The 26872-nt window shown below is 42.0% G+C and overlaps 1 protein-coding gene across 2 annotated transcripts in view; it reads left to right on the forward strand.

The window, feature by feature from the left end:
• The window catches only part of FNDC1 (fibronectin type III domain containing 1), a 192895-nt gene that overhangs the window by 66003 nt on the left and 100020 nt on the right, over nucleotides 1-26872 (forward strand). For both annotated transcript variants that reach the window (XM_075597092.1, XM_075597091.1), the window contains exons 3-5: nucleotides 2248-2355; nucleotides 6472-6589; nucleotides 13026-13213. In XM_075597092.1, coding sequence (XP_075453207.1) covers nucleotides 2248-2355; nucleotides 6472-6589; nucleotides 13026-13213 — 414 coding nt within the window. The remainder of the gene's footprint in view (nucleotides 1-2247; nucleotides 2356-6471; nucleotides 6590-13025; nucleotides 13214-26872) is intronic.

Genomic DNA, 26872 nt, shown 5'->3' on the forward strand with positions numbered 1-26872 from the left:
TTGAGTATATATATATATATATATATATATATATATATATATATATATATATATATATATATATATATATATATATATATATATATATATATATATATATATATATATATATATATATATATATAGTGGTCGACAAATCACCAAAAAATCTACTCGCCACACAAAAAAATCTACTCGCCACCTAGTACCAAACGTGTGCTGCTTGGGCCAATAGGAGCTCGCCACGATGTTAAATCCACTCGCCCGGGGCGAGCAAATGTATAGGTTTGTCGAACACTGTATATATATATATATATATATATATATATATATATATATATATATATATATATATATATATATACTCACACACACACACAGTTGTGTGATAAAGAAAGTACACCCTCTTTGAATTCTATGGTTTTACATATCAGGACATAATAACGATCATATGTTCCTTAGCACGTCTTAAAATTAGGTAAATACAACCTCAGATGAACAACACATGACATTACACCGTGTCATGATTTATTTAACAAAAATAAAGCCAAAATGGAGAAGCTGTGTGTGAAAAACTAAGTACACCCTTACTGCTTTCATAGGAATTAAGATGCTAAGTAGCAGACAGGTGCTGCTAATCAAATGCCCTTGATTAATTGATCATCAGCAAGTGTGACCACCTATATAAAAGCCGATGTTTTATCAGTTTGCTAGTCTGGAGCATTCAGATGTGTGTTGGCACAATGCCAAGGAGGAAAGACTTCAGCAATGATCTTACAGAAGCAATTGTTGCTGTCCATCAATCTGGGAAAGGTTATAAGGCCATTTCAAAACAATTTAAAGTCCATCATTCTACAGTGAGAGAGATTATTCAAAAGTGGAAAACATTCAAGACAGTTGCCAATCTTCCCAGGAGTGGACGACCCAGCAAATTCACCCCAAGGTCAGACCGTGCAATGCTCAGAGAAATTGCAAAAAAAACAAGAGTTACATCTCATACTCTACAGGCCTCAGTTAGCATGTTAAATGTTAAAGATCATGACAGTACAATTAGAAAAAGACTGAACAAGTATGGTTTGTTTGGAAGGGTTGCCAGGAGAAAGCCTCTTCTCTTTAAAAAGAACATGGCAGCACGGCTTAGGTTTGCAAAGTTGCATCTGAACAAACCACAAGACTTCTGGAACAATGTCCTTTGGACAGACGAGACCAAAGTGGAGATGTTTGGCCATAATGCACAGCGCCACGTTTGGGGAAAACCAAACACAGCATATCAGCACAAACACCTCATACCAACTGTCAAGCAAGGTGGTGGAGGGGTGATGATTTGGGCTTGTTTTGCAGCTACAGGACGTGGGAACCTTGCAGTCATTGAGTCAACCATGACCTCCTCTGTATACCAAAGTATTCTAGAGTCAAATGTGAGGCCATCTGTCCGACAGCTACACCTTGGCCGAAATTGGGTCACGCAACAGGACAATAATCCCAAGCAAACCAGCAAACTACAACAGAATGGCTGAAAAAGAAAAGAATTAAGGTGTTGCAATGGCCCAGTCAAAGTCCAGACCTCAACCAGATTGAAATGCTGTGGCTGGACTTTAAGAGAGCTGTGCATAAACAAATGCCCACAAACCTCAATGAACTGAAGCAACGTTGTAAAGAAGAGTGGGCCAAAATTCCTCCACAAGGATGTGAGAGTGATAAAGTCATACAGAAAACGATTTCTTCAAGTTATTGCTGCTAGAGGTGGTTCTACAAGCTATTGAATCATAAGGTATACTTAGTTTTTCACACATGGCTTCTCCATTTTGGCTTTATTTTTGTTAAAAAATCATGTCACAGTGTACAATGTCATGTGTTGTTGTTCATCTGAGGTTGTATTTACCTAATTTTAACACCTGCTAAGGAACAGATGATTGTTATTATGTCCTGATATGTAAAACCATAGAATTCAAAGAGGGTGTACTTTCTTTTTCACACCACTGTATAAATATACATTTACTGTAGACACACTATATATTGAATCCAATTGTCAGTACTTCTAGACAAAATCAAAGGCACAGTGCACAGACAACAAAAGATTTACAGTATATACAATAATTCGGAGATCGGCGTTTTGTTTCCCAATGGGAACTGAAGAGTCAACCTCCAAATAAATTACTTGTTTAATTACTTTTACAGTGCGCTTTTTCCTATTTCTGTGTGTGTGTGTGTGTGTGTGTGTGTATATATATCTATTTACACAATAAAGATTTTGTTTTGTCCTTCTAGTTTCTTCAGCTTCTGAGCATGTGCATGTGGTTTCGCTACAGTCAATGAATCCGCAAGGGAAGAGTCAGCCAGTGTACCGGGCAGCTGTTACTAAGCTTACAATCGCAGGTATGTACAGTAGCTCATTTATTTTGATAACCAGTCAAGCAGTAGCACTACAGAAATCGAACTAAACCCAAAAGCCTCCGAGTTAAAATACAAAATGGTGATGCGCATGCGTGACAGATGTGGGAATGGACGCTTGAAAAGTGAGCTCCATTCCCACCTGCACTAACAAAGCAATATTTGGCGTTAAACACATACACACAAGGAAGAATAAATAAAGATAAGACCTCGGAAACATAAGAGATGTCCACCAGAGCAAAATCTAGGAAGGCTACCTCTGTGTTAAACGATTATTTTGCTAAGAGTGATATGGCGCGAGTGGGGGACTCCAGAGCGCCATCACCATAGGAGGGCTCCGAGTCAGACGGAGATAGATCGGAGAATAGAGAAGACAAAAGGGACCAACAACTAGTGACCAAATGTAACCTAAAAGAGCTTTTGGATGACGTCACATGCTTGATCACATGGTGTACTACAACCAATCAGATTGGGGATTTAATTCCCACGATCAGATTTGGCTGAAATACAATGTGACGCCGGCCATGTTGGAATTAGTGACGTCATCTTAAAGGGAAATGAAGCACAGCCATTCTGATTGGCTGGCATCATTCCCTTTAAATGACATCATAAAAAAAAAAAGGGCACGTGGTTTTAACAGCCAATCATACAGTATGGCTGTTGAACCATTTCCCGCCCAAATGTGACATCACAAGCCTCATGTGATGCCTCATTTGAGCCCAAGAAGACGAGACAACATCGTGTTGTGGATCTACCATTGGGTTTTTGGATTAACAGATGAAGACAGAAGATAAAGAAAATTAAAAAATAATTACAGAAGAAGATAGAAGAAGCGGCGGATTAAAGAGAAAAGAAAGAAGAATTGGGCTACCTGATCCGTATCTTCATGGCGGTTGGCATCGGATGCAGTTTCAGGCCTTCGCGGTACGTGAGCTTCCTGATTCCCCGGCAGTCGGAGGGCCAACGCTTCTGAAGGTAAGTTAAATATTGAATGTTTGTAATGTATTTTTTTTTTTTTTTACAGGTTTTTCGATTGGATATGATTTTTTTTTTTTTAATTTTCTTTGCACATTGACTAATAATGTATTAATCTTTACCACTTTAGGGTACAGATCAATACATTATTAGGCCAATAATTTGTTTTTAATTTCTTGCTTTGTATTGAGTGTGATTTTTTTGATGTGTGTTTATGTGGATGTACAGTAATTGTTTGTCAATTTGCTGTCTTATTTTTAATTTTTGTTGCGATTGATTTTCTTTTTTAATTAATGATGTCTTGTGTTGTCTTGGGAAATGTTTTTTTATTTTTTTTACCTTAAGTTTTTATTAGTTTTTTCCTACAGTTGTGGGGGGAGGGAAGGGGGAAGGGTACAGAAATAAAGAGAAGGGGTAATGGGTGAGGGGGGTGGGGAGAAATAGTGCAACATTCCTGACAGTCATACTTCGCATATATAGAAATACATTATACTGGGTAATGCTTTTAATGGTTGTGGTACCGAGTTGTTTTCTTAACTATTTGCTTTGTTAATTAGTGGTTGAATTAATTCCATGTTGTTTAGCTGAGTTGTTTTATTAATTAATTGCTTTGTTGGTTAATGGTGGAATTAATAAATTGTTGTATTGGTTAATGCTTGTATTAATTGCATTTGTTGGCTAGTGTTTTTATTTAGTGAATTGGGGAGTTTAGGTGTTTTGCAATGTTTAATTATTGTGTCTTTTGTGTTTTTGATTAGGGTGCCCATTGAATGCTATAGTGGCTTATCAGGCTCTATTATATGGGTATGATGTACCACTATGACACTCAATGGGTACAGGGTGGGTATAGTGGATCCGGGGTGGGTTGTTAGGCCATCCGTGTGGGTAGAGGGGCAGGGTGGGTTAACCGCCTTAATTACTATAGCGGTTATTAACCGCTAAGGTGATTAAGGGGCATGGGGACATTAGAATGTATTTTGCTATGTACAGTATGCTTTCTGGCAACGGAGGACATGGCCGTGCAGTAAACTGACAAGGACGCCCTTCATATTGGCAGGGGTAAGTAGAACGTTTTTATTGAGTTTATTTATGCTGCCTGGTTAATGTTAATCTGGATAATAGTTATTTTGCCCATTACTGTACTGTATGTGTTTGGGGGGGTGTACAGTATTGATTGAAATGTAGGCCATGTTTTATTTTTTACCTACAGGAATGGTACCGCATGCAGCGGGGACCCATGGGGACCACCCGAGGACCCCTGGACGCCCATGGGTACCATCTGAGGACACACGAGGGACACCTGCGGGGATGAACCATGGTCCCCACAGCTGTGGGGGCCCAGGGAACCCACAGTTACCACTAAAGGGCCCCATACCCCATGGGAACCACCAGAGGGCCCCCAGACACCCATGGGTATGACCAGTGGACCGCGGGGAACACCCATGGGCCTCATTGGGGTCTGCGGGGACCACCTGGAGGCCACAGAGCCTAGCTGGGACCACCCAGAGGCCCCCAGTCACCCATGGGCACCCCCCGGGGTGCACTGTGGGGCCTGCAGACACCCATCGGGACCACCCGGGGACCCCCGCCGGCCTGGGGTATTAATCGTGTGTGTCAAAAAATTAAATCGTGGTTTTATGGGGGGGGGGGGGGGGTCACAGGGAGTTGGTTGTGTATGGGTGCTTCCTAAATATTTTTTAATTTCATTTTTATGACTAGTGTAAATGAAAAGGGGGTCTCCAGAGCAGAACCGCATTGGTTTCAGGTCCGGGGACCCACTGCTTCCCGAGATACAGGCCCCATTATGGTTCTGCTCCGGAGACCCCCTGCTCATCTACACTAGTATTAAAATGTATATTACAAAACATACATTTCGGACGAGATTTTCGCTGGTAGAGGCGGCTCTCTGAGCAGCTCTCTCTGCTGCAAAATTGAATCGCCGGTTAGGCCTTTTTAGAGAGGCGATCTTATTGCCGCCGGCAACTCGTCTGTTTTGGGAATTTTGCTATCAAAGGTATTCAACGCTTTGTGAATACCGTGATAGCAACACTCACAAAAACGGTGATTTAAATGGCCCGGCGATTTTTTTTATTTTTTATGAACCTTTACTGCATAGGCCCCTAAATGTTGCTAATGGCCCAGGAGGTAGAAAGTGGGAGAAATTGCATTTAATTTATTCACGAATGTGTGATTTTGTTGGGAATTTCATGACAAAATGTTAAGTAAAACATCTGTAATGTGAGACATCCCAAGGATACTTGTGGCAATTGAATGCCAACAGGCATGACATTGAAAGGGTAGAATAGAATAATTGAGTCAAGTAAAATCTGTGATAGATGAGTCTAAGGGGGATACACATTTTATGTCTCAAACTGGAGTGGACAGAGTCAATACAATGAGATGTATATAACCATCATATAATGTGTCATAAGTTAGAACCTTGTTAATCAAGCCTCTTGCACCTAGTACAGTTTGTCAAGTAGGAAGGTTCTCAACACATCATGTGGAACTTAATATACAGTATCTCATATGTGCCCAGGGTAATTACTCCCTGTTACTTACTGTTGATACTCCCCATATTGCTCATGGGGCCTGAAGGGAACAAAGTACTTTTGATACTTTGGCCCTTTATTCTGAAATGTGGGATAGTGCTGATCTGGTGCACAAGACAAAAATGCCTCTGCTTGCCCCAGTTTTTCCCCCCAAAATTTGCTTAGTACTGTATGTAGAAACATGTGAATCAAGATAAAAGTGGTGCAATTCTGGTGCAAAACACTGCACAATATGAATAAAATAAAAACCCATTAAAGTCAATAGGATTTTTTATTTGATACAGTACATCTAGAGTGCTGTTTTTGCCCAATAATTCTACCACTTCTGCCTTGATACATATGCCCTATGAACCTATAAAGATAATTGAACTTTTTATTTTTTTTTATAGCAAAGCTATTTTAATAGTGTTAAAGCTTACCTTTTATGTTATATATGAATCATTCCAGTAGACACACATTTATTAGTGAAACATTTATGTTGACATATTGCAGCATTCAATAGGACATTACACAATGAGGTTTTTATCTCCACACATCTCTAATGTTTCATATGGAATGGTCACTGTCATTTCAGAGGATGATTATCTCTTTGAAACAAAGGATGTCAGCATTAGAGTCCTGTCTTCTCAGTCTGTACTTGTCACGTGGGTGGATCCAGTGTACGAAAAGTCATCAAAAGTTGGATCAAACAGGTAACCATGTTGGTCCTATTTCCTCAGACCTTTGGGTTAACATGACCTAAAAACTATATTTTCAGCCCTATTTAATAGTCGTGAAGTTTCTTTTCCTTGTTAGGGATTTTTTTTGCCCCATTGATTTGAATGAGGCTAAATACGGTGTCACAGCTTATTGAATACGGGCTGTAGTATCTCACATCTCATGAAATGAAAAATAAGAAATCCGTTCAAGTTTGGTTGGTTTGACATGACTTGCTATCTTAAATGCTGCATATTTCCATCAATTCAGCAGGTAAAGTCCTCTAACGAGGTTCATGACTGAAGCTAGTGCTCTCTTATGAGAGATCACGCATGTAATTCCTGTGTTTGGGCCGATGAAGACTTTAGCATTTGGTGTGTCTAGACTTGTAAACCTTCAGAAAATAGTTTTTCATACAGTACTGTACATACAAATTTTAGTGTACATAACTTTTGGAAAATCACTTTAAGTGCACTGTAAGAAGAGACCAGTGAACTTTCATGTTGGTTCTCTACATGGGACCACAACCAACAATGAATCTATGCTTCTCCTGGATCCATGTAGCTCCTAAAACATTGAACTACTGTAGATCATTCAGAAACAGAGCTTTTTGACTTGTCAAAATTATTTGCAATGAAGGCATAACAATCTCCAGAAATCTGATCCAGTAACAGCTTTTAACACTAAATGTTGGCATTCAAATAATCTCTGAAAAAAACCACATTTAGCATGCAGTAGTAATGACCATGAAGAGGAGGCCAAAAATGGACTTGCTGGGTTAAAGGTCATCGGCTACTTTTTGGGCTTTCATCAACTCTAGAATGTATTTAATGCCCACATTCTAGTCCTCATTTTTGTTCACGTTTGATTTAGTTGCTTTGCTTGATGTAACAGTTTTCAATTTTGGTATTTTGCAGCTAAATTATTGTTTAGATGTGGCCGGGTTCCCCCCGTCCCCCTTTGTCCCCCTTACCTCCGTTGCAGCGGTGGGGTTGAGGGGAGATACCTGACTAGTACAATCTGCCATGAATAGAGGAGATCCTCAACGCACGGGAAACCAATGGTTGTGTGCTGGACCTGAGATCTGGTTACTACCAGGTCCCCATGAGCTCTGAAGACCAGGAGAAGACAGCGTTTGTCTGCCCCCTCGGCTTCTATCAGTTTACCCGAATGCCCCAAGGCATTTGTGGTGCCCCAGCGACTTTCCAGTGGCTAATGGAGAAGACCATTGGGGATATGAACCCTCACGAGTGCCTAGTCTACCTCGGTGACATCATTGTGTTCGGAAGAACTCTTGAAGCGCACGAGGAATGCCTCCTGAAGGTGCTAGATAGACTGGGCAAGGAAGGCCTGAAGTTGTCCCTGGACAAGTGCCGGTTCTGCCGGACGTCCTTCCCCTACGTGGGTCACAGATGGAGTGGCTACCGACCCTGCAAAGGTCAAAGCCATGGTGAATCAGCCGAGACCAGACAACGTGAAGGATTGGTAATCCTTCCTTGGGTTCTGCGGATACTACTGCCGCTTCGTAGAAGGGTACCCCATAAAAGCCAAAGTCCTCAATAGTCTACTAAAGGTCTACACAGACAAACCTCCGCAGAAGGCCACTTCTCCACGAACGCCCTTTGGTGACAAGTGAACGTCTGCCTGTGAACAGTCTTTCACAGGACTCAAGAAAAGCCTGACGGCAGCCCCAGTCCTGGCTTATGCCGATCCAGAAAAATTATACGTCCTGCATGTGGATGCCAGTTTCAGCGGACTGGGAGCAGTGCTACACCAGAAGTATCCTGCTGGCCTTCACCCAGTGGCGTACGTGAGACGAAGCTTGACTCCCAGCAAGCAAAACTAACCGGTTCACAAACTGGAGTTCCTAGCCCTCCAGTGGGCAGTAGTCGAAAAACTCCACGACTACCTGTACGGAGTCTTCTTCGAAGTAAGAACGGACAACAACCTGTTGACATATATCCTAACGTCAGCCAAGCTGTATGCCAGTGGCCATAGGTGGTTGGCCGCCTTATCCAATTATCAGTTCACCCTGAAGTATAAACCGGGCCGCTCAACTTCGGAGCTGAGGCGCTATCTCAGAGACCTGGGCTGAATATTGCACCGGACGACGGCCCCTGGAAAGAAATCCCGGGACCTGGGATGCGGCCAATGTGTTCCACCGCTGCAATCGTGGAAGACAAAGTCGCGTTCTCCGAGTTGAGAGTAGCCGATTCCTTGGGATGCCGACCCAAAGCACTCCCCACCGCCTCCTGCCACCCAGATGGCATGGAAATCTTTCCGAACACTATCCTAACGTGGAAAGAATTAGTACAGGCCCAGATACGTGATCCAATGGGTAACGCCAGAATAAACCATCCTTGGTGAAACGTGCTCCTACCGACACCGTCGCGGTCCTCATGCGAGAATGGGACAAATTTCAAATAGAGTGTGGCCTCCTCTACCGCGTCATCCCATACAACAATCACCCCGACTGGAGGTGGTGCTACCCAGAAGTCTGCAGTACCATGTCCTGCGGTCTCTACACAACAACCATGGATATCTTGGGATGGATAAGACTTTCAGGTTAGTAAGGGACTGATTCTTATGGCCCATGATGCGTGAGTCCGTAGAACGGCATTGCCGGAAATGCCAAAGGTGCATTCAGAGAAAGACACTGTCCACCTGTGCAGCCCCAATGAGCCATGTCAAAAGCTCTGGCCCGATGGATCTAGTGTGCATGGACTTCTTGTGTATCGAACCAGACTCAAGAGGCATCAGCAATATCCTGGTAGTGACTGACCACTATACTCGCTACTCTGAAGCGTTCCCGAACAGGGACCAGAAGGCTCTCACAGTCGCCAAAGTACTTTGGGAGAAGTATTTCATACACTACGGTCTGCCGAATCGGATGCACTCTGATCAGGGATGGGACTTTGAGCTTCTCAACCTGCTAAATATCAAGAAATCTAGAACCCCTCCATATCATCCAGAGGGAGACGCTCTGCCAGAGAAGTTCAAGCAAACATTGCTGGACATGCTAGGCACCTTAAAGGGCTCCCAAAAGACCGAATGGAGCAAGCACATTGAAGCACTGGTGCATGGATATAACTGTACCAGGCATGAATCTACGGGATACACACCATACTTCATGATGTTTGGGCGAGAGGCACGACTGCCTGTAGACATCCGTCTCAGGGTATCTACCGATGGGGTATCCAAAATGGCTCACTACCACTATGTGAACAGACTTCAGGACAGTCTGCACCGTGCATACCAGTTGGCGGAAAAAGCCACCGCACAACTGAATGCGCATAACAAACAAAGGTTTGACCACAAAGTCTGCCATCGGGAACTTCGGCCCGGAGACGCTGTTCTCCTACGTAACCTAGGGATTCCCTGCAAACACAAACTGGCCGATCGCTGGAGAGAAGGGACCTTTGAAGTAGAATCCCAAATGCCAGGCATCCTTGTCAACCACATGCGAGACGTGGATGGCAGGGTAAAAGTCTGGCACAGAAACCACTTGTTGCCCATTCCACAAGTGGGAGAGACTGATCCTGAACCAGAAACTGTAGTAACAGATAGTGAGCCAGAAGAGTCTGCAGAGACTCCAGCTTAAGTAATTGAGACCCCTCAAGATCCTTTGGAGGGAACCTCCACCAACTTCAATGGAGACTGGTGTGCACCTGCCGAAGGAGCACCGGTTAATGGGCCTGCGCCCCATTTACCCTCCCAAGCGGCTTCAACATGTCATCCGCTGGATCCTCGAAGTCCAAGTTTTGTGCCAAGTAAAAACTTTGTTCACTCAAGAAGAGACTTTGTTCACCCAAGTTCACCTCTTATGAGAGAGTAGAGGCCTCAAGCCACGATAGCCTCTCCAACGATGAGGCTACCGAGACAGAGCCTCGCAGAAGTCAGCGAGAAAGACACCCTCCTACTAGAGTGGAATATGATCAGCTAGGGGCACCCCATTCTCAGTCTCAGCAGCTAGCTATGCGCAAGCTGGCCTCGGTTATCAACATGTTCGTTGAAATGTATAATATTGTTTAGAGCCTGTCTGTGTTCAGTTGTGTACATGACCATGCATTTTTCATTATATAAATGTTTTTATTACATTGTTCCCAAGCAGGAAGTTGGAGTCTCCCCCAGGTGGAGGATGTAGCCGGGTTTCCCCTCTTGGTCCCCTTTACCTCCGTTGCAGCTGCGGGGGCGAGGGGGAGATACCGCTGGCTGAGAGGGTGTGCGCGGGCGCCACCGGAGTGGTGGGCGGACCCGCCATCAAGTAGGGACCCCTCTCGGCAGGCTGCGGGAGTGTGAGGCAGGCTGGCTGGCGACCCGGCCGCCGGGACTCCGCAGCGGCACCTATCACAGGGCGCCGCCATCTTGTGATTATTCACACATGCACGATAGAGTTGCGCATGCGTATTGACCCTCACATTAGCTGCGGCCATGTTAAGAAATGCTCTGCAGGGGAACTACATATCCCAGGATCCCCTGGGGCAGCTAGATCATGTGGGCTGTGATAGCCAATAGGGCTGCAGTAAGCTTCTAGGGAGAGATTGGTACATTTGGCGCGCTTAGAGCGCGAGAAGTTCAGTTGGAGCCAGGACAGACAAGGGGGAGGTAGGGTCTAACTGTCAGTGGCACTCATACTAGGCCAGAGAACCCCCTTAGGTCCCAGATAAGCCCCACTCAAGGGAGTTTGTGGTTGCTTCAGGGAAGGCCCCTAGATAGGGATGCTTCCCCATTTTACTGTCTAGTGTCAGGGACACAGTGCAGATGCTGTGCGGTGATTCGCGGCCTGTGGTCTGGGACCAGATCACCCTCAGCAAAAGAGACTCTGTATGGTGATACCATCCGATGGGAATTCACCACATGTGGAGGCGGATCGTCATCGCGGACGATGACGACGCTGTATCAGCAGATCCTCATCGCTAAGTCGGCCACACCGATTACTGGAGTACTCGGCAGGTACCTCAACAAAATGCACCAACAACTCACGGGGTAGTGCTACTCCATACATTTTTGTGTGGCCCTGGAAATTGGGGGAAAGGATATCAGGGTATTGGTGCCTAGCACCTAATGTACTTTGGGGAAACTCCTTGGTGGTACTGAGTTGGGGTTGTTACACTGTGTGGTACAGGGTACTGTTTATGGTGTATAGTAAAAGTTGTTATTATATACAGGCATGTGTGTTTTACTATTGGTTCCTGTGAGGGTCTCCTCCCAATACGCTGGGATCCCTCGCAGGTGCATGCGCTGCACCGAGGCAATCGATATACCCCCCCAGGCTCGCGGAGGCTCAGGCCTTCTGTGATCCAACAGGTAACGGCAGTACCGGTAGTCTCTTTAGTCAGGGGGAAAGAGGGCTACATTAAAATCAGAGCTGTATTTATGTTCCATAATTAGTACAAGGATCAAGATGTATCTATTATCTTTTGACAATTGAATTAAGGGTTAATTAAGTTAGGGGAGGGATACGTAAAGTATCAAGATAGAGCAATTTGCTCAAAAACCCTAAGCAACATTTTAATTTGAGTCTGTTTTCCAGTGACATTTGTATGAAGCTTGTTAATGTTTCTTACATTTGTAGCAGATCTCCAGGAGCAGAGGTTAATGCCACCTAAACCTGGAAGATGTATTTGATGCAAAGAGAAAGGAAAACTGCAACTATGATAGGCACATATGTTTACATGTTGGTTTAATATGGCACTAAATGTCCTAACTCCTCACATATAGTAGTTTTGGGAATGCCAGGGCATGGGTGGCATCAGGCAGTGTCAGTACGCTCCAATGGCCAGAGCAATATAAGCAAAGGCAGAAATACCTGGAGAATAGTAAATCCAGCTCAGGTCAGGGCAGGTAGCAGACAAGATCAAACCGGGCAAAACAAATTACCAAGCAAGCAGGATTCAGTAGTGGTAGGACAGATAACACTTAGCAGCAACAAGAGTGCCAGAAGCCTTGTTGACCTGGCAATAAAAGGCAGAGCTCTTGTAGTGAGCAAGAGAGGCATAACAGAGCGTTCACATCAACGGGATTTGAGAGGTGGTTCCAATGAACACCTGCTTATGAGTCTTGAAACATAGTACAGGCAGTGGAGCGTTCATGCAGCTGCAGTACAGTAGCTCACACTGCTTCTATACCAAAGGTCCCTGCTACAAATTTCAGAAATTGGAGAAGTCTTCAAGCAAGCTGTGTTAAGAAGCAGTCAAAAGCTCTACGAAGTCTACGTAAAAATGAAAAGGAAGCTATATGCAACATACTGTACCCAGTCTGCTAATTTTTTATGTAATTTCCCAGAATGCTTGTCTACAGATGAGGAGAGATGTGAGAGCTACTGTCCTGAATTATTGTAATATTTATATTGAAAATTGATGTGCTTCATGTTCCATAATTTCCCATTTTATTACGCATGGCCAGCTCCTAACAGGCGTTTTCTTTCTCTAGACATTACAATGTTCGTTACCGAGAAAAGGGGGAGTCAGCACGATGGGATTACAAGCAGATAAACATCAGGCGTGCCGTGGTGGACCACCTAATTCCTGATACTATGTATGAATTTTCTGTCCGCATTTCCCAAGAAGATAGAGATGGACAATGGAGCCCTTCGGTTTTCCAAAGAACCCCAGAATCTGGTATATTTAATTTAAACTTTTTTTATCACTTAAGTTTCTCAGGCTTGTATTCATGAAGAATAAAAGTAGTATAGAATAATAGTGAAATAGGTCCAATGCGTACTCACCAAAATTAGTCTGCTCTCCAGAGCAACAAAAACCTTTGCAATTAGTTGCATTTATTAATAAGTGCAATATGCTGGAATGCATGCAGTTTTAATGCCATCTCCTAATGCTTTAGTCATCAAAATTACAGTGTAAGCTCTCTGGTGCAGGAAATCGTTGTATTGTGAACATGGTTGCGTTCACTGTTGACTCTAAACAAAGTCAAACCTACAGTGTAAGGAGAATGAAGGTGCCCTACTTTCAGTTATAAAAGAAGTATAACAAAAAGAAGTAGTAAAGTACATCAAATTATTGTTGCTGCTCTCTGCTTTTAAATTAATGTGTTTGGCACTTTTTAATTAATTGCAATGTGTTTTCGCCTTAGTGTTTGGGAAAAATATTCTCTTATATTTGGGAGTTGAACACCTGGTACTGGTTTATTTGCTGCTTGACTCTAGAATAATAAAATATAGTTTTATCTATATTGGCATTCATTGGCAGACGCAAACTGAAGGAAGACCTAATTTCCTCGCCTATGCTTCAGAACTGAGAGGAGCCTTTCCTCTGCCAAGAAAAACTGAAGCCTTGTGACTGGATACACAATCTGCACCATTTTGCAGCAGACTTCCCCGGAGAAGCTTTCACGCCCTGCCACTGTTATCTTTGATTTCTGATGAACTTTTCAGGCCTGGTAGACGAACGAAATGAAACGTAACGCAAGCCAGGTTTCAAATCCTTTGTCTCAGTTTATTACTCATAGGGTAATGACTTTTATACAGAAAAAAGAAGATATTGGTTAGAGGCGTAACATAGGCGTAACATAGGCGTATCCTAGGTGTGTCTTGGGTGTAGCTTTGATTAGAGGCGTGATTTAGGGGCAGGACATATTAGTGGTGTGACTTTTGGGACGTGTCTTTTCCAATACAAACAATGTCTGAATACATAGCTTATTCATTGTCTGTTATCAAAAGAGACCTTGAGTCTTTAGCAACTATATTACACTATTTTGCTTCTTACAGAGAACCATTCTATTATATTCTAACTAAAACATCAAGAAATTGACAACACAAAAGTATCTTAGCAATATCCTTAGCAGGAAGAAAAGAAATATAATTTAGCAGAAACTGAGTGCATTTAGGAATTATATTTCAACAAAAGGCTGACTACAGAATCTTAACTAGTTATGACCATACAAAATGGAAGCTTAACACGAGTGCAGATTCTGGCCTGACATACTGGTCCTAACAATTCCCTCCTTTTTGTTCTCTAAAAGAACAAATACCCTTACTAGGTACTCTTCTCTATGACTATGGCCTTATGGGGACCAATAGTATCATAGACTCTGTTCATGGCCACATATGAATTATTAGTTGCATACATGGCGTGAGATGAAACTGAAGGTTTCCTTGAGACAAATAAAAGCATTGCACACTTAGCACAGTGAAAAATAACAAAAATTGCTGCGATTATGCTAATCACTACAATAAAACCATAGAGAATTTTCATACCCAATTCTCCGATCCAACTATTGATTCCTGACATCCAATTTAAGCTAAGGCCTGAGGATTCTTTACGCGTCCTAGCCTGAATTTCCTGTAACTTATCCATATCTTTATGAATAGCGCCAGACTCATCCTCAATATAGGCACAGCACTTCTGTCCTACAAGTTTACAAACACCTCCTTGTGAGGCTAGCAGATAATCAAGAGCCATTCTATTCTGTAATAATACTGTTCGGATCTGCTCTTGTTCATTAGTCAAACAGATGATAGCATCACTTGTCTGATTAAGAGCATCATCAATATTTACCATAAGATCACTTAATTTAGAATAGAGATCCAGAACATCTAAACTAGGTATAAAAACCCCAGCTGCAATGCGGGTTGAACTAATGGTCCTGGTCAGATCTTTTTGATTTCTCAGCCTCCCTTGGGGTAACGTGTCAGATACATAGAAAGTGGGAAGGATGAAACCCAGATAACAAAGGGCAGTGTGATTGCAGGGTACAATCTTAGTGGCCCACATGCCACACAACCAATATATATATATATATATATCATTAAATGTTTCTATAGATTAGAAAATGGCTTACATCTCAATATGTCACATAATTTAAGGGTCAGCTATTTGTGAGAATTGGTGGGGGCTAATTTCTGCTAAGAGCGACTGCACAAACATTCTTCTTGCACACATCTTTCATACTGCATTTACTCAGAATGGCAAAACGGACCAAGATGGATGCTATGGTCAAAATGGCTGACTTGTGATCCTTTCCTTGTGGTTGACTCACGTCCCTAGGTGACCTCCCACCTTCCTCATATCCAGTCTTCTCAGTCCCCCCATATCCTTAAGAGACAGCCTATTTAAAGAACAGAACAGTTAACCATTTCATAGTCCTGATGGACCAAGATGTCCAATTTGTGCATAACTTCATTCCTTTCTTTGCCGGCCATTATATCAGCCCAGTTGATTTCTTCTTCGGTCTCTTCTTTTGGGGGACTGGTGACATCATCACCGCAGAGAGGCATAGCGTCGGTGGGGGTTGCAACGCACTTCTGGATCAGAGTTTTGCTGTACTTAACACATAGAGAGCAATGAGTAGGACAAACACACACATACAAAAACATTCGCTAGCTTCGCTCAAAGCAAATCAATCCAACCACCAAGTCCCCATGGTCCCTAAATCCTGGATAAATACACATCAATGCGCTTTAACTAGGGCGCATACATGCCCCTCATTTGAGGCTAAAATATAGTCTAGAGCTATTTTATTCTGTGGGCCATTAATTTAAACTAAACCTATTCTTGGTTAAATGAGTAAATGTCTGTGGTTGTATGATTGAGGATATCCCTGTAAACCTGTCATACACTAACCCAACTCCTACATTTGGGAATAAATTCCCTGAAACGTATTCTTCCCATAGACTACTTTTTAGCATTTGTGTATTGGGTGCATCTCTTCTGTTTCTAACTCTACGTGTGAGCAATTAACATAACCGTGTGTTTGACTGATAAAACATTCTCCCACGGGATATCATTCTGAAGGGAGATTTTATTAACCTATAAATCCAAACAAAATAAACAGAGTTAAACAAATAATACCTTATGGTGAAGAAAAAAATTGTGAACTAGCGCTAAAGTGTAATACACAGTGTGATATCAAAAAACTTATAATAAAGGATGGCTGCCCGGTGATACTGCCAGTACTAACAGAATAAACCAAAATAAAGAAAAACCTGGCGCCAAATAGTCAGTGGAATGTCCTGTACTCCTCAAGGGATCCGCACACTTGCTTGACAGACCATGCAAAGAAAAGAACACAAACAAACAAAAATCATAGCGCAACACTGTAGGGTAAGCAGTACTGCACTAATACACACAGACAGTTAAGAATCCTAGCGATTATTAAAATAATTATTTATTAAAAAGAACTATGCCAAGACCGACAATGGCAAATACAAGGAACCGCAGGTCATCCGGAGCACAAAAATTGGAGCCCTACTTACATACAGCAAGGTTTAAGCTCGCATGGTAGGAACAAGTCCTAGGTAGAGATGATCTCCCTGGCGGGTGATGCCTCTGCTCCACTGCGGCTCAGACACCAGTCAGTCCTTACGATGGTAACCGGAACAGCTCCGGCCGTGGAGGCTGGTGTGCGGGGTCCACAGCTCTGCACCGCGTGTAGACACACGCCTCACTTCCTCCTACGGAGCAACAGGAAGTCTCTGCGCGCCCGCGCGCGATAGTGCCCGTTGCCTTAAAGGAACAGCTGGCAGGCTGAAGGGAAAGTTGGGCTCCAAGGCCAAATGTCCTTAAACGTCCAAAGTCAGTCAAATAGTGGCTGTGCCACTAGCCCTACGCGTTTCGTAGATGTCACTCTACTTCCTCAGGGGCCCCTCAGCAGTGTGTCACAGTGATTAGTGCCCCCCCTCAGCAGTGTTCCGGTTACCATCGTAAGGACTGACTGGTGTCTGAGCCGCAGTGGAGCAGAGGCATCACCCGCCAGGGAGATCATCTCTACCTAGGACTTGTTCCTACCATGCGAGCTTAAACCTTGCTGTATGTAAGTAGGGCTCCAATTTTTGTGCTCCGGATGACCTGCGGTTCCTTGTATTTGCCATTGTCGGTCTTGGCATAGTTCTTTTTAATAAATAATTATTTTAATAATCGCTAGGATTCTTAACTGTCTGTGTGTATTAGTGCAGTACTGCTTACCCTACAGTGTTGCGCTATGATTTTTGTTTGTTTGTGTTCTTTTCTTTGCATGGTCTGTCAAGCAAGTGTGCGGATCCCTTGAGGAGTACAGGACATTCCACTGACTATTTGGCGCCAAATAATACCTTATACTATTTTGTCATCCTTATGGGATGCCACTTACACAAACATAATAGAGCATACATTTGTAACTGAAAAATAATAAAAACCTGTAAAAATAAAAAGTTCAAAGTTCGTGTGTTGAGGCCTGGACATTTTTGCCTATAACCTTTCTCCCTTGATGATTAGTGGTGAGAGAGTATTGTGTCCATCAAAACACTTATTTGCAGGTGCTATGTCTTTGTCTTTATTAGCTGTTTGTGCCTAGGCTGGCACTGTTTTGACACGCGTGATGTGTATCCATGATGATAAGACATTTTTACTGCAATGCTGGTGATGAGTAGTATTTAAATGGCCTTTTCATCTCGGATGAAGAGCGTGCTTGCGTAGAAAATGCTTGACCATTAACCCGTCTTGCGTAGGTGCACTTTCAGCTTTAACCTGTGCCTAGAAGGACTCAAAAATATATATTAGTTGCATGCAATACTTATTAATTGTTTTATTACCAATAACATGGTCCTTAATTCGTTACTTTGAACTACTGATGGTCATAACTCATCCCATAAGTGTCTCATAGGGAGAGAATTTATACCTAGAAATAAATTCTTGTATTAATATGGTTACTACTATTATTAGCATCCACAATATTACACAGAGATATTCCCTATTAACGCTCCTCAAATTTTAAACTAAGCAACCAATATGGACTTGACTTTGCTACAATCCAAGTTCCTAAAACTTGGTACCTCAGCCTGTGCCAAACCAATTGCTTTCATAATCAACTCTATCCTGTCTGCAGGCCATATCCCTAAGACCTGGAAAACTGCCAGAGTTGTCCCAATCTTAAAAAAAAAAAAAATATGGGGACAAAAACACTGTCTCAAACTACAAATCAATCTCTCTTCTCCCAATACAAACTTACTCTCATTCATACCTAACTGCCATCTGCCATCTGCCATTTTCTCTGATGCAAATGGTGTCAACCTTTTAGTCATTTAATACTAACTAACCTTAAAACTCGCCCCACAAATCAAGCATCCCAACAGCCTGCACTCATTTCTATTGTCCCACACCCACAGTCACTCCTGGCTTACACCTCAAACACTCCACTATAACTATTCTGCTAAAAATGTGAAATGCCTTGTATATAATATATACCCTGTTCACTTATGCAATTATATATCCCCTGTCCTTTAACTCTATGTCCAGGACATACCCAAAAACGAATAAATGGTTACAAAATTATAAATTTGGCAGATATGATATATCCCTCAACATAGGGACGGCTTGCTACCTGCTTTGCTGTGACATCTGCAAAGGTATTATTATTTTTTACCAGGGGCCTGTCAGCCCTGTTAGTATGGCAGCAACTTTTTATTACTGCAAGAGCCCTTGGAGTTAACATTGCTATAATAAATTCTGAACCTGCTGTGCATTGTATATCATTTACAACATATCAAGTTCATATCAAATCCCTCTATAGTGATTTCATAGAGACCTTCAATAACCTATGTATGTATCTCCCCTCTTTTGTTCATAAATTATATATATATCTGAACAAAAATACAAAAATAGTTATGAAAACAGGTTGCTTGATATATAGCAAAATTAAACTGGTAAATAGATTTGTATGTGTTGTGACTATAAAAATATTTACTGCTTGTGTTAAAAGAAAAAGCCTGCAGTAGGTCTTTTAACAACTGTGGCATTTACAATATAAGAAAAAAAAATCCTGAGCAAAAATTTCCATTAGACAAATAATTTTGAACTCTTTGCAAAGTGCTGAGCACACAGCACACTCTGACTTTAAAAAGAAAAAATAATAATTTTCAAAGCGCTTTTTTTTTTTTTTTTTTTTGGGATAACAGCCAGAAACCTCAAAGTACAGATAGCAGACAACGGGTTTCACTGTCTTATTCATATTAACTGCTGGATTAATCCTCACGCAGGGGATTGTAACATTAGTTTAATGTTAAATATGAAGCTTTCCACGCTGTCCTAAAACTGCATTTTGTATGGTCTTTCAAAAATTAAATAACGGGAATATTTCAAATTACTTATCAACACCAAATCTATGCCAACAAGAGCATGCAATATTCTTCCACTCATTCCCCTGAATGCCTTCTGAAAGAAATCTCATATTCCGGCAAACTTCCATCAATACAATTGCTATCCCGTTTTAACTATGCCCTCTCTTAAACTAAACAAAATATCTTCAAACATGCAACAGTTATACCATGACTAAAAAAACAGCAAGCTTGACCCTACCTGTCTTGTATGGCTTCTACATTGCTTATTTAACGGAGACAATTCTCGCTAAAATAACTGACCTCCATGCTGCTAAAGGCAGATATCACCACACTCCGCTCACACCACGGACACCTTCCTTTTGAAGCGCTATGTACATTAATGGCGTTATATACATATATAATACAATATATTAATTCAAACAGTGCTTGTGAGCTCTTACCAGAATTTTAAACAAAAACACCCCCAGACATATCTTAATCCTGTAGAAATAAAATTGAAATGTGTTATCTTACTGCTTTACGGATAAGAAGACAGTTCTACATTACCTTGTTCTCATAAATAAACTGCTTAAGCACAGAGCTAGTTAATTTTAATGTGAATGCTTCGCATTCTTTAAACTGTAAGGGAGAGGCTGTGCCCCTCCTTTTATTAAGATAGAAATACCACAAACGAAAAGAAATGTGTCCGGTTTAAAAAGTATCCGCCTGGCCAGGACGAATAAACCTTTCAAACTATAACCAGGGACAGAGCTGAATATACTCCCCTTTTGTTGTGAGGTATTTCTCTCTATATTCGGTGTACACCTTTTTTAAAACCTTTTAAAATTTAGATTTCATCATGAGCAACTAATATTCATATTTTTTGTACACACATGATAATCACCATCACACAAGAAATCATTCAGGAAAAAATTCATCAGGGTTACAAACAAACTCTTTTACATAAGGTAGCGGTGTTTTTTTTTTGTTTTTTTTTAACAGAGACTTTCACTCTGAGCCCCCACGGGCAAAGCAGCACTTCCCTTCTTCTGACTGATAGTGGCACACTCTCTGCCAATGACCAAAACCATCACAATTAAAACAGACGCCATTATTCTGAGCTATTATTCCTGATTGATTTCTGAGACCAGCATAAACCATTAGTAGCTTATAGAAAAACAGACAAATAATTGCAATATTTATACTTACACAATATACAATGGTCGTTCAGCTAGATCAGAGATAACAGTTCAGTCGTGCACAAAATTTACTGGACTCTAACCAAAAATTCTGTTTAAAGGGACTCTAACCCAATCTTCAGTCACAATTCATAAACTATCTGGACTCTAAACAGCATAATTTAGGTCTTTTAAAATTCCCAGAGGGGTGAAGCATCATATATAAAAAATTACATATATACTCACCACCTTTGTGAATATCCCACTTCTGACACCAAAACTGAAGGAAGACCTAATTTCCTCGCCTATGCTTCAGAACTGAGAGGAGCCTTTCCTCTGCCAAGAAAAACTGAAGCCTTGTGACTGGATACACAATCTGCACCATTTTGCAGCAGACTTCCCCGGAGACGCTTTCATGCCCTGCCACTGTTATCTTCGATTTTTGATGAACTTTTCAGGCCTGGTAGACGAACGAAATGAAACGTAACGCAAGCCAGGTTTCAAATCCTTTGTCTCAGTTTATTACTCATAGGGTAATGACTTTTATACAGAAAAAAGAAGATATTGGTTAGAGGCGTAACATAGGCATAACATAGGCGTATCCTAGGTGTGTCTTTGGCGTAGCTTTGATTAGAGGCGTGATTTAGGTGCAGGACATATTAGTGGCATGACTTTTGGGACGTGTCTTTTCCAACACAAACAATGTCTGAATACATAGCTTATTCATTGTCTGTTATCAAAAGAGACCTTGAGTCTTTAGCAACTATATTACACTATTTTGCTTCTTGCAGAGAACCATTCTATTATATTCTAACTAAAACATCAGGAAATTGACAACACAAAAGTATCTTAGCAATATCCTTAGCAGGAAGAAAAGAAATGTAATTTAGCAGAAACTGAGTGCATTTAGGAATTATATTTCAGCAAAAGGCTGACTACAGAATCTTAACTAGTTATGACCATACAAAATGGAAGCTTAACACGAGTGCAGATTCTGGCCTGACATACTGGTCCTAACACTGACATAAGATTGTATCATGTTTAAATAGTCTCAATGACTTTTGTGCTCAGTACGGCAGCACAACATTTTTTTTGTATGAATCTGAGCTGGCAGCAAATATATAAAGGTGTTATTGGTTTTCATGGCCAGAGAGGTTTAAATGTGTTGGAAAACATTTAGTGAAAAAATTATCAAAGTGTGCAATTTTCACATATTCACAAATGTCTTCCTATGGAGTTTGCATTTTCAGTAGTGAAATGTATACAATGACCAGGGACGTCCAATATTTGCCTGTTTCACAAACTCGTATGGCAATATTACACTTTTCTATTAAGGAGCAAAGAGGGTAATCAAGAAGCACTGGACTATCAGTCCCAGGCCCAGAGGCTGAACCCAGATGTTCAGGCAAATTTGAAGTAGGTCACGAGCGGCCACAGTATCTTCCACTGCCAGGACAAATCCAACAAGCAGGGGGTCCCTCTCCCTTCTTGTCATCAGTCTCGCGGTTCCCCCCCCACCCCCATCCGATGCTGAACAAGTGCCCTCTTGCTCACTCACTTGGGGCCCTGGTTTAAATTAGAACACATTAGCACCTGCTATCACCTCTGTGGGTTATTGCAGCCAACACTAAAACTCCATTGTCCCGGCTGTGACAGATATGCAGGTCAGCTGCGAGCACCTGAGAATGTGCGGGGGAGGGGCGTTAAATACACCACCCGCAATGACAAACGTGCCATAAAATCTACAAATCTGGCTGTGTCTGTAGATGCAAAATTCAGCAGGGAAATAATTCTCACTGTCTGGTGCTGCAAACCGCCAGTCTGTGGGAGCCGCAGCTGAGTATTGGTGCCTGTGCACCAGGAACCCCTTAGATTAGAGCGGCAGGAGCTAGCAAAAGTGACTTGTGTCTGTAGTGGCAGAGATTGCTCCGTCTGCAGTGGGATCAAACTAGCTAGTAAAGTGCAAAGCGGTGCAGATGAGCTCAAACAGGCTCTGATCTAACTGCCCAGATGCTGCCAAGAGCAGAGAGAGATGCAACATTTAGCAGACAAATAATTATCTATGTGGCGTTACACTGCCGTGAGATCAGGTGTCCCACTGCTTTCACAGCTGGGGTGGTTCATCTAAGCAGTATGACACGGTCGAATACACATTCATTGGAAAGACTATAAGCGATATAGTTAATCAAAGTCCAATTAACCTTCTCTTCAGTGAGTTTCACTGTGTAGACCAGGGGTGCGTAAACTGGGGGTAGATTTTCCAGGGGATGCGCGGCGGTAAAAGAGGTCCTGTGCTCTTCCCCAAGGTATTTAAATTTAAATGCCGGAGACCGCGCCAGGCCTCTGTAAATTTGTCATGGCAACGCAGCGTCAAATTATGCCGCAGGTCATGTGACGTCGCCATGTTAACGTGATGACGCATGACCCCACGGTGTCATTTGACGCCGGAGCCAATGTAAGGGGGGGACAGCATGCAGCGGGGCGCATGGGGAAATGTTTACGCACCCCTGGTGTAGACCATCCTACCATGCAAACAATATCTGTTTCATCTCACAAAACCGCTGATGTTTTAAAGAGCTGTGGTTATTTTAGTGCATTTCATTAATACACCGATCTATGACCAGCTCTCTTTAACTAACTTTAACTAGCAAGTACCATAGTGGTGAAATAATTGACAGCTAATTATAGACCATAGGATCGTAGTCCTGGAAGGGTGCTACAAATGTCCTCTGGAAATCATTGTAACTAAATCCATATAAATATCCCTTGAAGTGGGTATATTGAATTGGAACAGTTTTTATTGTAGAAACAGACTGCTAGAGCTAAATCATGTAGTCAAATGGCAAAAAGTATATACATCATGCATAGACCAGCGTGACTGGGTATAGAACAGGTATGTCTGATAACGATGGATGGCTCTTACCACAGTCCTTTGAATGTTCCCCTATAGCTGTTATTTTCATTATAGCCATATCCCATTAGGTGCTAGTACTAATATACTTAGTTTACTGTGTCTCTTCAGAACTATGACACTTTGTTTGCTACAGAAAAAGGGGGGATGGGGGAGCACAGGTGGAATAGTAGTCTGAACTCAGATATATGAAACTCTGAGCTGCTAGTGTGGGTGATGTGAATCTATAAATAATCTCAAACACTCACACGGCCTTGTGCAAATGCGTGTGCATCAAGGTATCTTTACGTCCTATATTCTTTTCTTTAAGGATCTCGTCTGTGCTTTTCCTTCTTTGTTGGTGTGGATTCGCCTGTTTTGTTCTGGAGTACACCCCCTCTCGTCCGGGCTGGTTCTTCTGTTTCTGGTGTTGGTTGTTACCCTCGGAATTAAAGAATTAAAGAACACAGGTTCAGCGACAATGGGATGACAAGCAAAAGAGGACAATCTAGGGTGGGGGTGTTCTATGAGGTAGACGGTATATAATCAAACACTCACACGGACATGTGTGGGTGTACTCAAGGGCTAGAGTATCTTTTAGCTCCCTGGATTGGTCTCACTGTTCCAAATAGCAAGTGATTGATTATAATGATAATAAATATAATGTATTGTTACTCACACGGCCAAGTGTGAGTGCACACTTGGAAAGGTATCTTGGATTGGTCCTGGTGTCCTGTATTGAAGAATTTCTAACCGCTCCTGTTCTGGATTCCTGGTTCGCTCCCAATAAGAGCCTGCAGCCTCCAGGAAAATAAATTGACGCTCAATTCTCTGGTCTTTTAAATCCAAAAAGCACCTAGCCTATTCCCCCAAATGTTTAACTGCACTCCAGTTTCGTCGGGCTGGGGATTCAGTATAGATGCATAGGTTGTGGTGTACCTCTTCTCATCTCAGTCCAGAAAAGATCAGAATCCTGCGGTGTCCTGTCTGTGAAGCTTGTAATATTCAGCTTCGCTTGTTGAGTCTCCAGACATCAGCCTAGCCTCCAGGCTCTTAAGACAGAGAGAACTCTCTGAATATTACAAGCTTCACAGACAGGACACCGCAGGATTCTGATCTTTTCTGGACTGAGATGAGAAGAGGTACACCACAACCTATGCATCTATACTGAATCCCCAGCCCGACGAAACTGGAGTGCAGTTAAACATTTGGGGGAATAGGCCAGGTGCTTTTTGGATTTAAAAGACCAGAGAATTGAGCGTCAATTTATTTTCCTGGAGGCTGCAGGCTCTTATTGGGAGCGAACTAGGAATCCAGAACAGGAGCGGTTAGAAATTCTTCAATACAGGACACCAGGACCAATCCAAGATACCTTTCCAAGTGTGCACTCACACTTGGCCGTGTGAGTAACAATACATTATATTTATTATCATTATAATCAATCACTTGCTATTTGGAACAGTGAGACCAATCCAGGGAGCTAAAAGATACTCTAGCCCTTGAGTACACCCACACATGTCTGTGTGAGTGTTTGATTATATACCGTCTACCTCATAGAACACCCCCACCCTAGATTGTCCTCTTTTGCTTGTCATCCCATTGTCGCTGAACCTGTGTTCTTTAATTCTTTAATTCCGAGGGTAACAACCAACACCAAAAACAGAAGAACAAGCCCGGACGAGAGGGGGTGTACTCCAGAACAAAACAGGCGAATCCACACCAACGAAGAAGGAAAAGCACAGACGAGATCCTTAAAGAAAAGAATATAGGACGTAAAGATACCTTGATGCACACGCATTTGCACAAGGCTGTGTGAGTGTTTGAGATTATTTATAGATTCACATCACCCACACTAGCAGCTCAGAGTTTCATATATCTGAGTTCAGACTACTATTCCACCTGTGCTCCCCCATCCCCCTTTTTCTGTCTCCTCTATCTTGAAGGATCCTGGGTAGATCCTCCTTTGGGGTTTGAGTCGCAGGAGGAACAGCAACAGAGGGACACTTTGCCCACTCTCAAGGTGGATAGTATACCCCATTCCAACTCCTATTTTAGTTCCAGGTAGCGCCCGGGTTTCCCTGCTCTTTTCACTTTGTTTGCTACATCTGTTGCATTATAACAGTATTTGAAACATTATGTAACTCACAGAACAAAATTTATAAAGGCTGAATCGCAGAGGTTACTTTGATCGAAATATGTCAGCCCCGTCAAACAGATTAATAGGTTCTAAGGTGGTAAACCATTTTCAGCAATGAGAATGACGGTGACCGTATACCCCAAAAACCACTCTGCTATATAGTGCAATAGTGATTGATGAGCCGTTTAGCTCATTAAGCCAAATTCACCACCACCTAATCTTAGTGCCTAATTGGATTTCTACCTACTAAATAGCGCTCAGCAAGGTGGTTAACATCCATTTTCTCTGATCACTGTTTAGGATTAATTATACATCCTGCTGAAGGATTTATACCAGCAATTGGACAGACTAGCCTTCTGGGCTTAACCAGTTTAGTTTAGTTTGAGTCTTTTGTTGTGTTCGAGGTCTTTCTCGTCACATTATAGACCTACCCTATTTTAGGTAGATTATCTCTGTACCATGTTTTAATAACAGCTAATGATTAATTTATTATCAATTATCTTGCAGTTCACGATTGTGTACTGGGCACAAAAAATAGGATTTCTTTCTTGATGTACGTCCTCAGTACACTTTCGCTGTTTGCTGTTATCTCCTAGGTAGCACCCACTTCCAAATCTTTGTACATAGTTAGGTTGAGTAAGGTTTTCTATAATAATTCTACTTCCATGTACTTGTAGGAAATGCATTTCTATTAAGGTTTCCATCTTTCCTTTATCCAGATCAGATTTTGCATACATATATAATGTCATATAACACATTCTTACTAAAGTGATAAAATTCAGGTTATACAACCTTCCCGTTCACTACCAAACAAAATGTGTTGGGAGAGGGGGTATATACTACCTTAAACGGGTGGTTCATCAAAGCATATCCATGCCACCTTCCCCCCTGGTTTCCGACATACAATAGCCAAAACAACATGGTCATGGGGTGAGTCTCCTTCCAGCTGCAATGTCATCAGGGACATTGGGTAATCCCACAGCCATATTTGTCTGGTATTTTTTTGTCTCTCACACTGAAAACTCAAGAAAACCCAAATATTTCTGG

The sequence above is a fragment of the Ascaphus truei genome, chromosome 4 (genome assembly GCF_040206685.1).
Source record: "Ascaphus truei isolate aAscTru1 chromosome 4, aAscTru1.hap1, whole genome shotgun sequence".
Taxonomy (NCBI): Eukaryota; Metazoa; Chordata; class Amphibia; order Anura; family Ascaphidae; genus Ascaphus; species Ascaphus truei.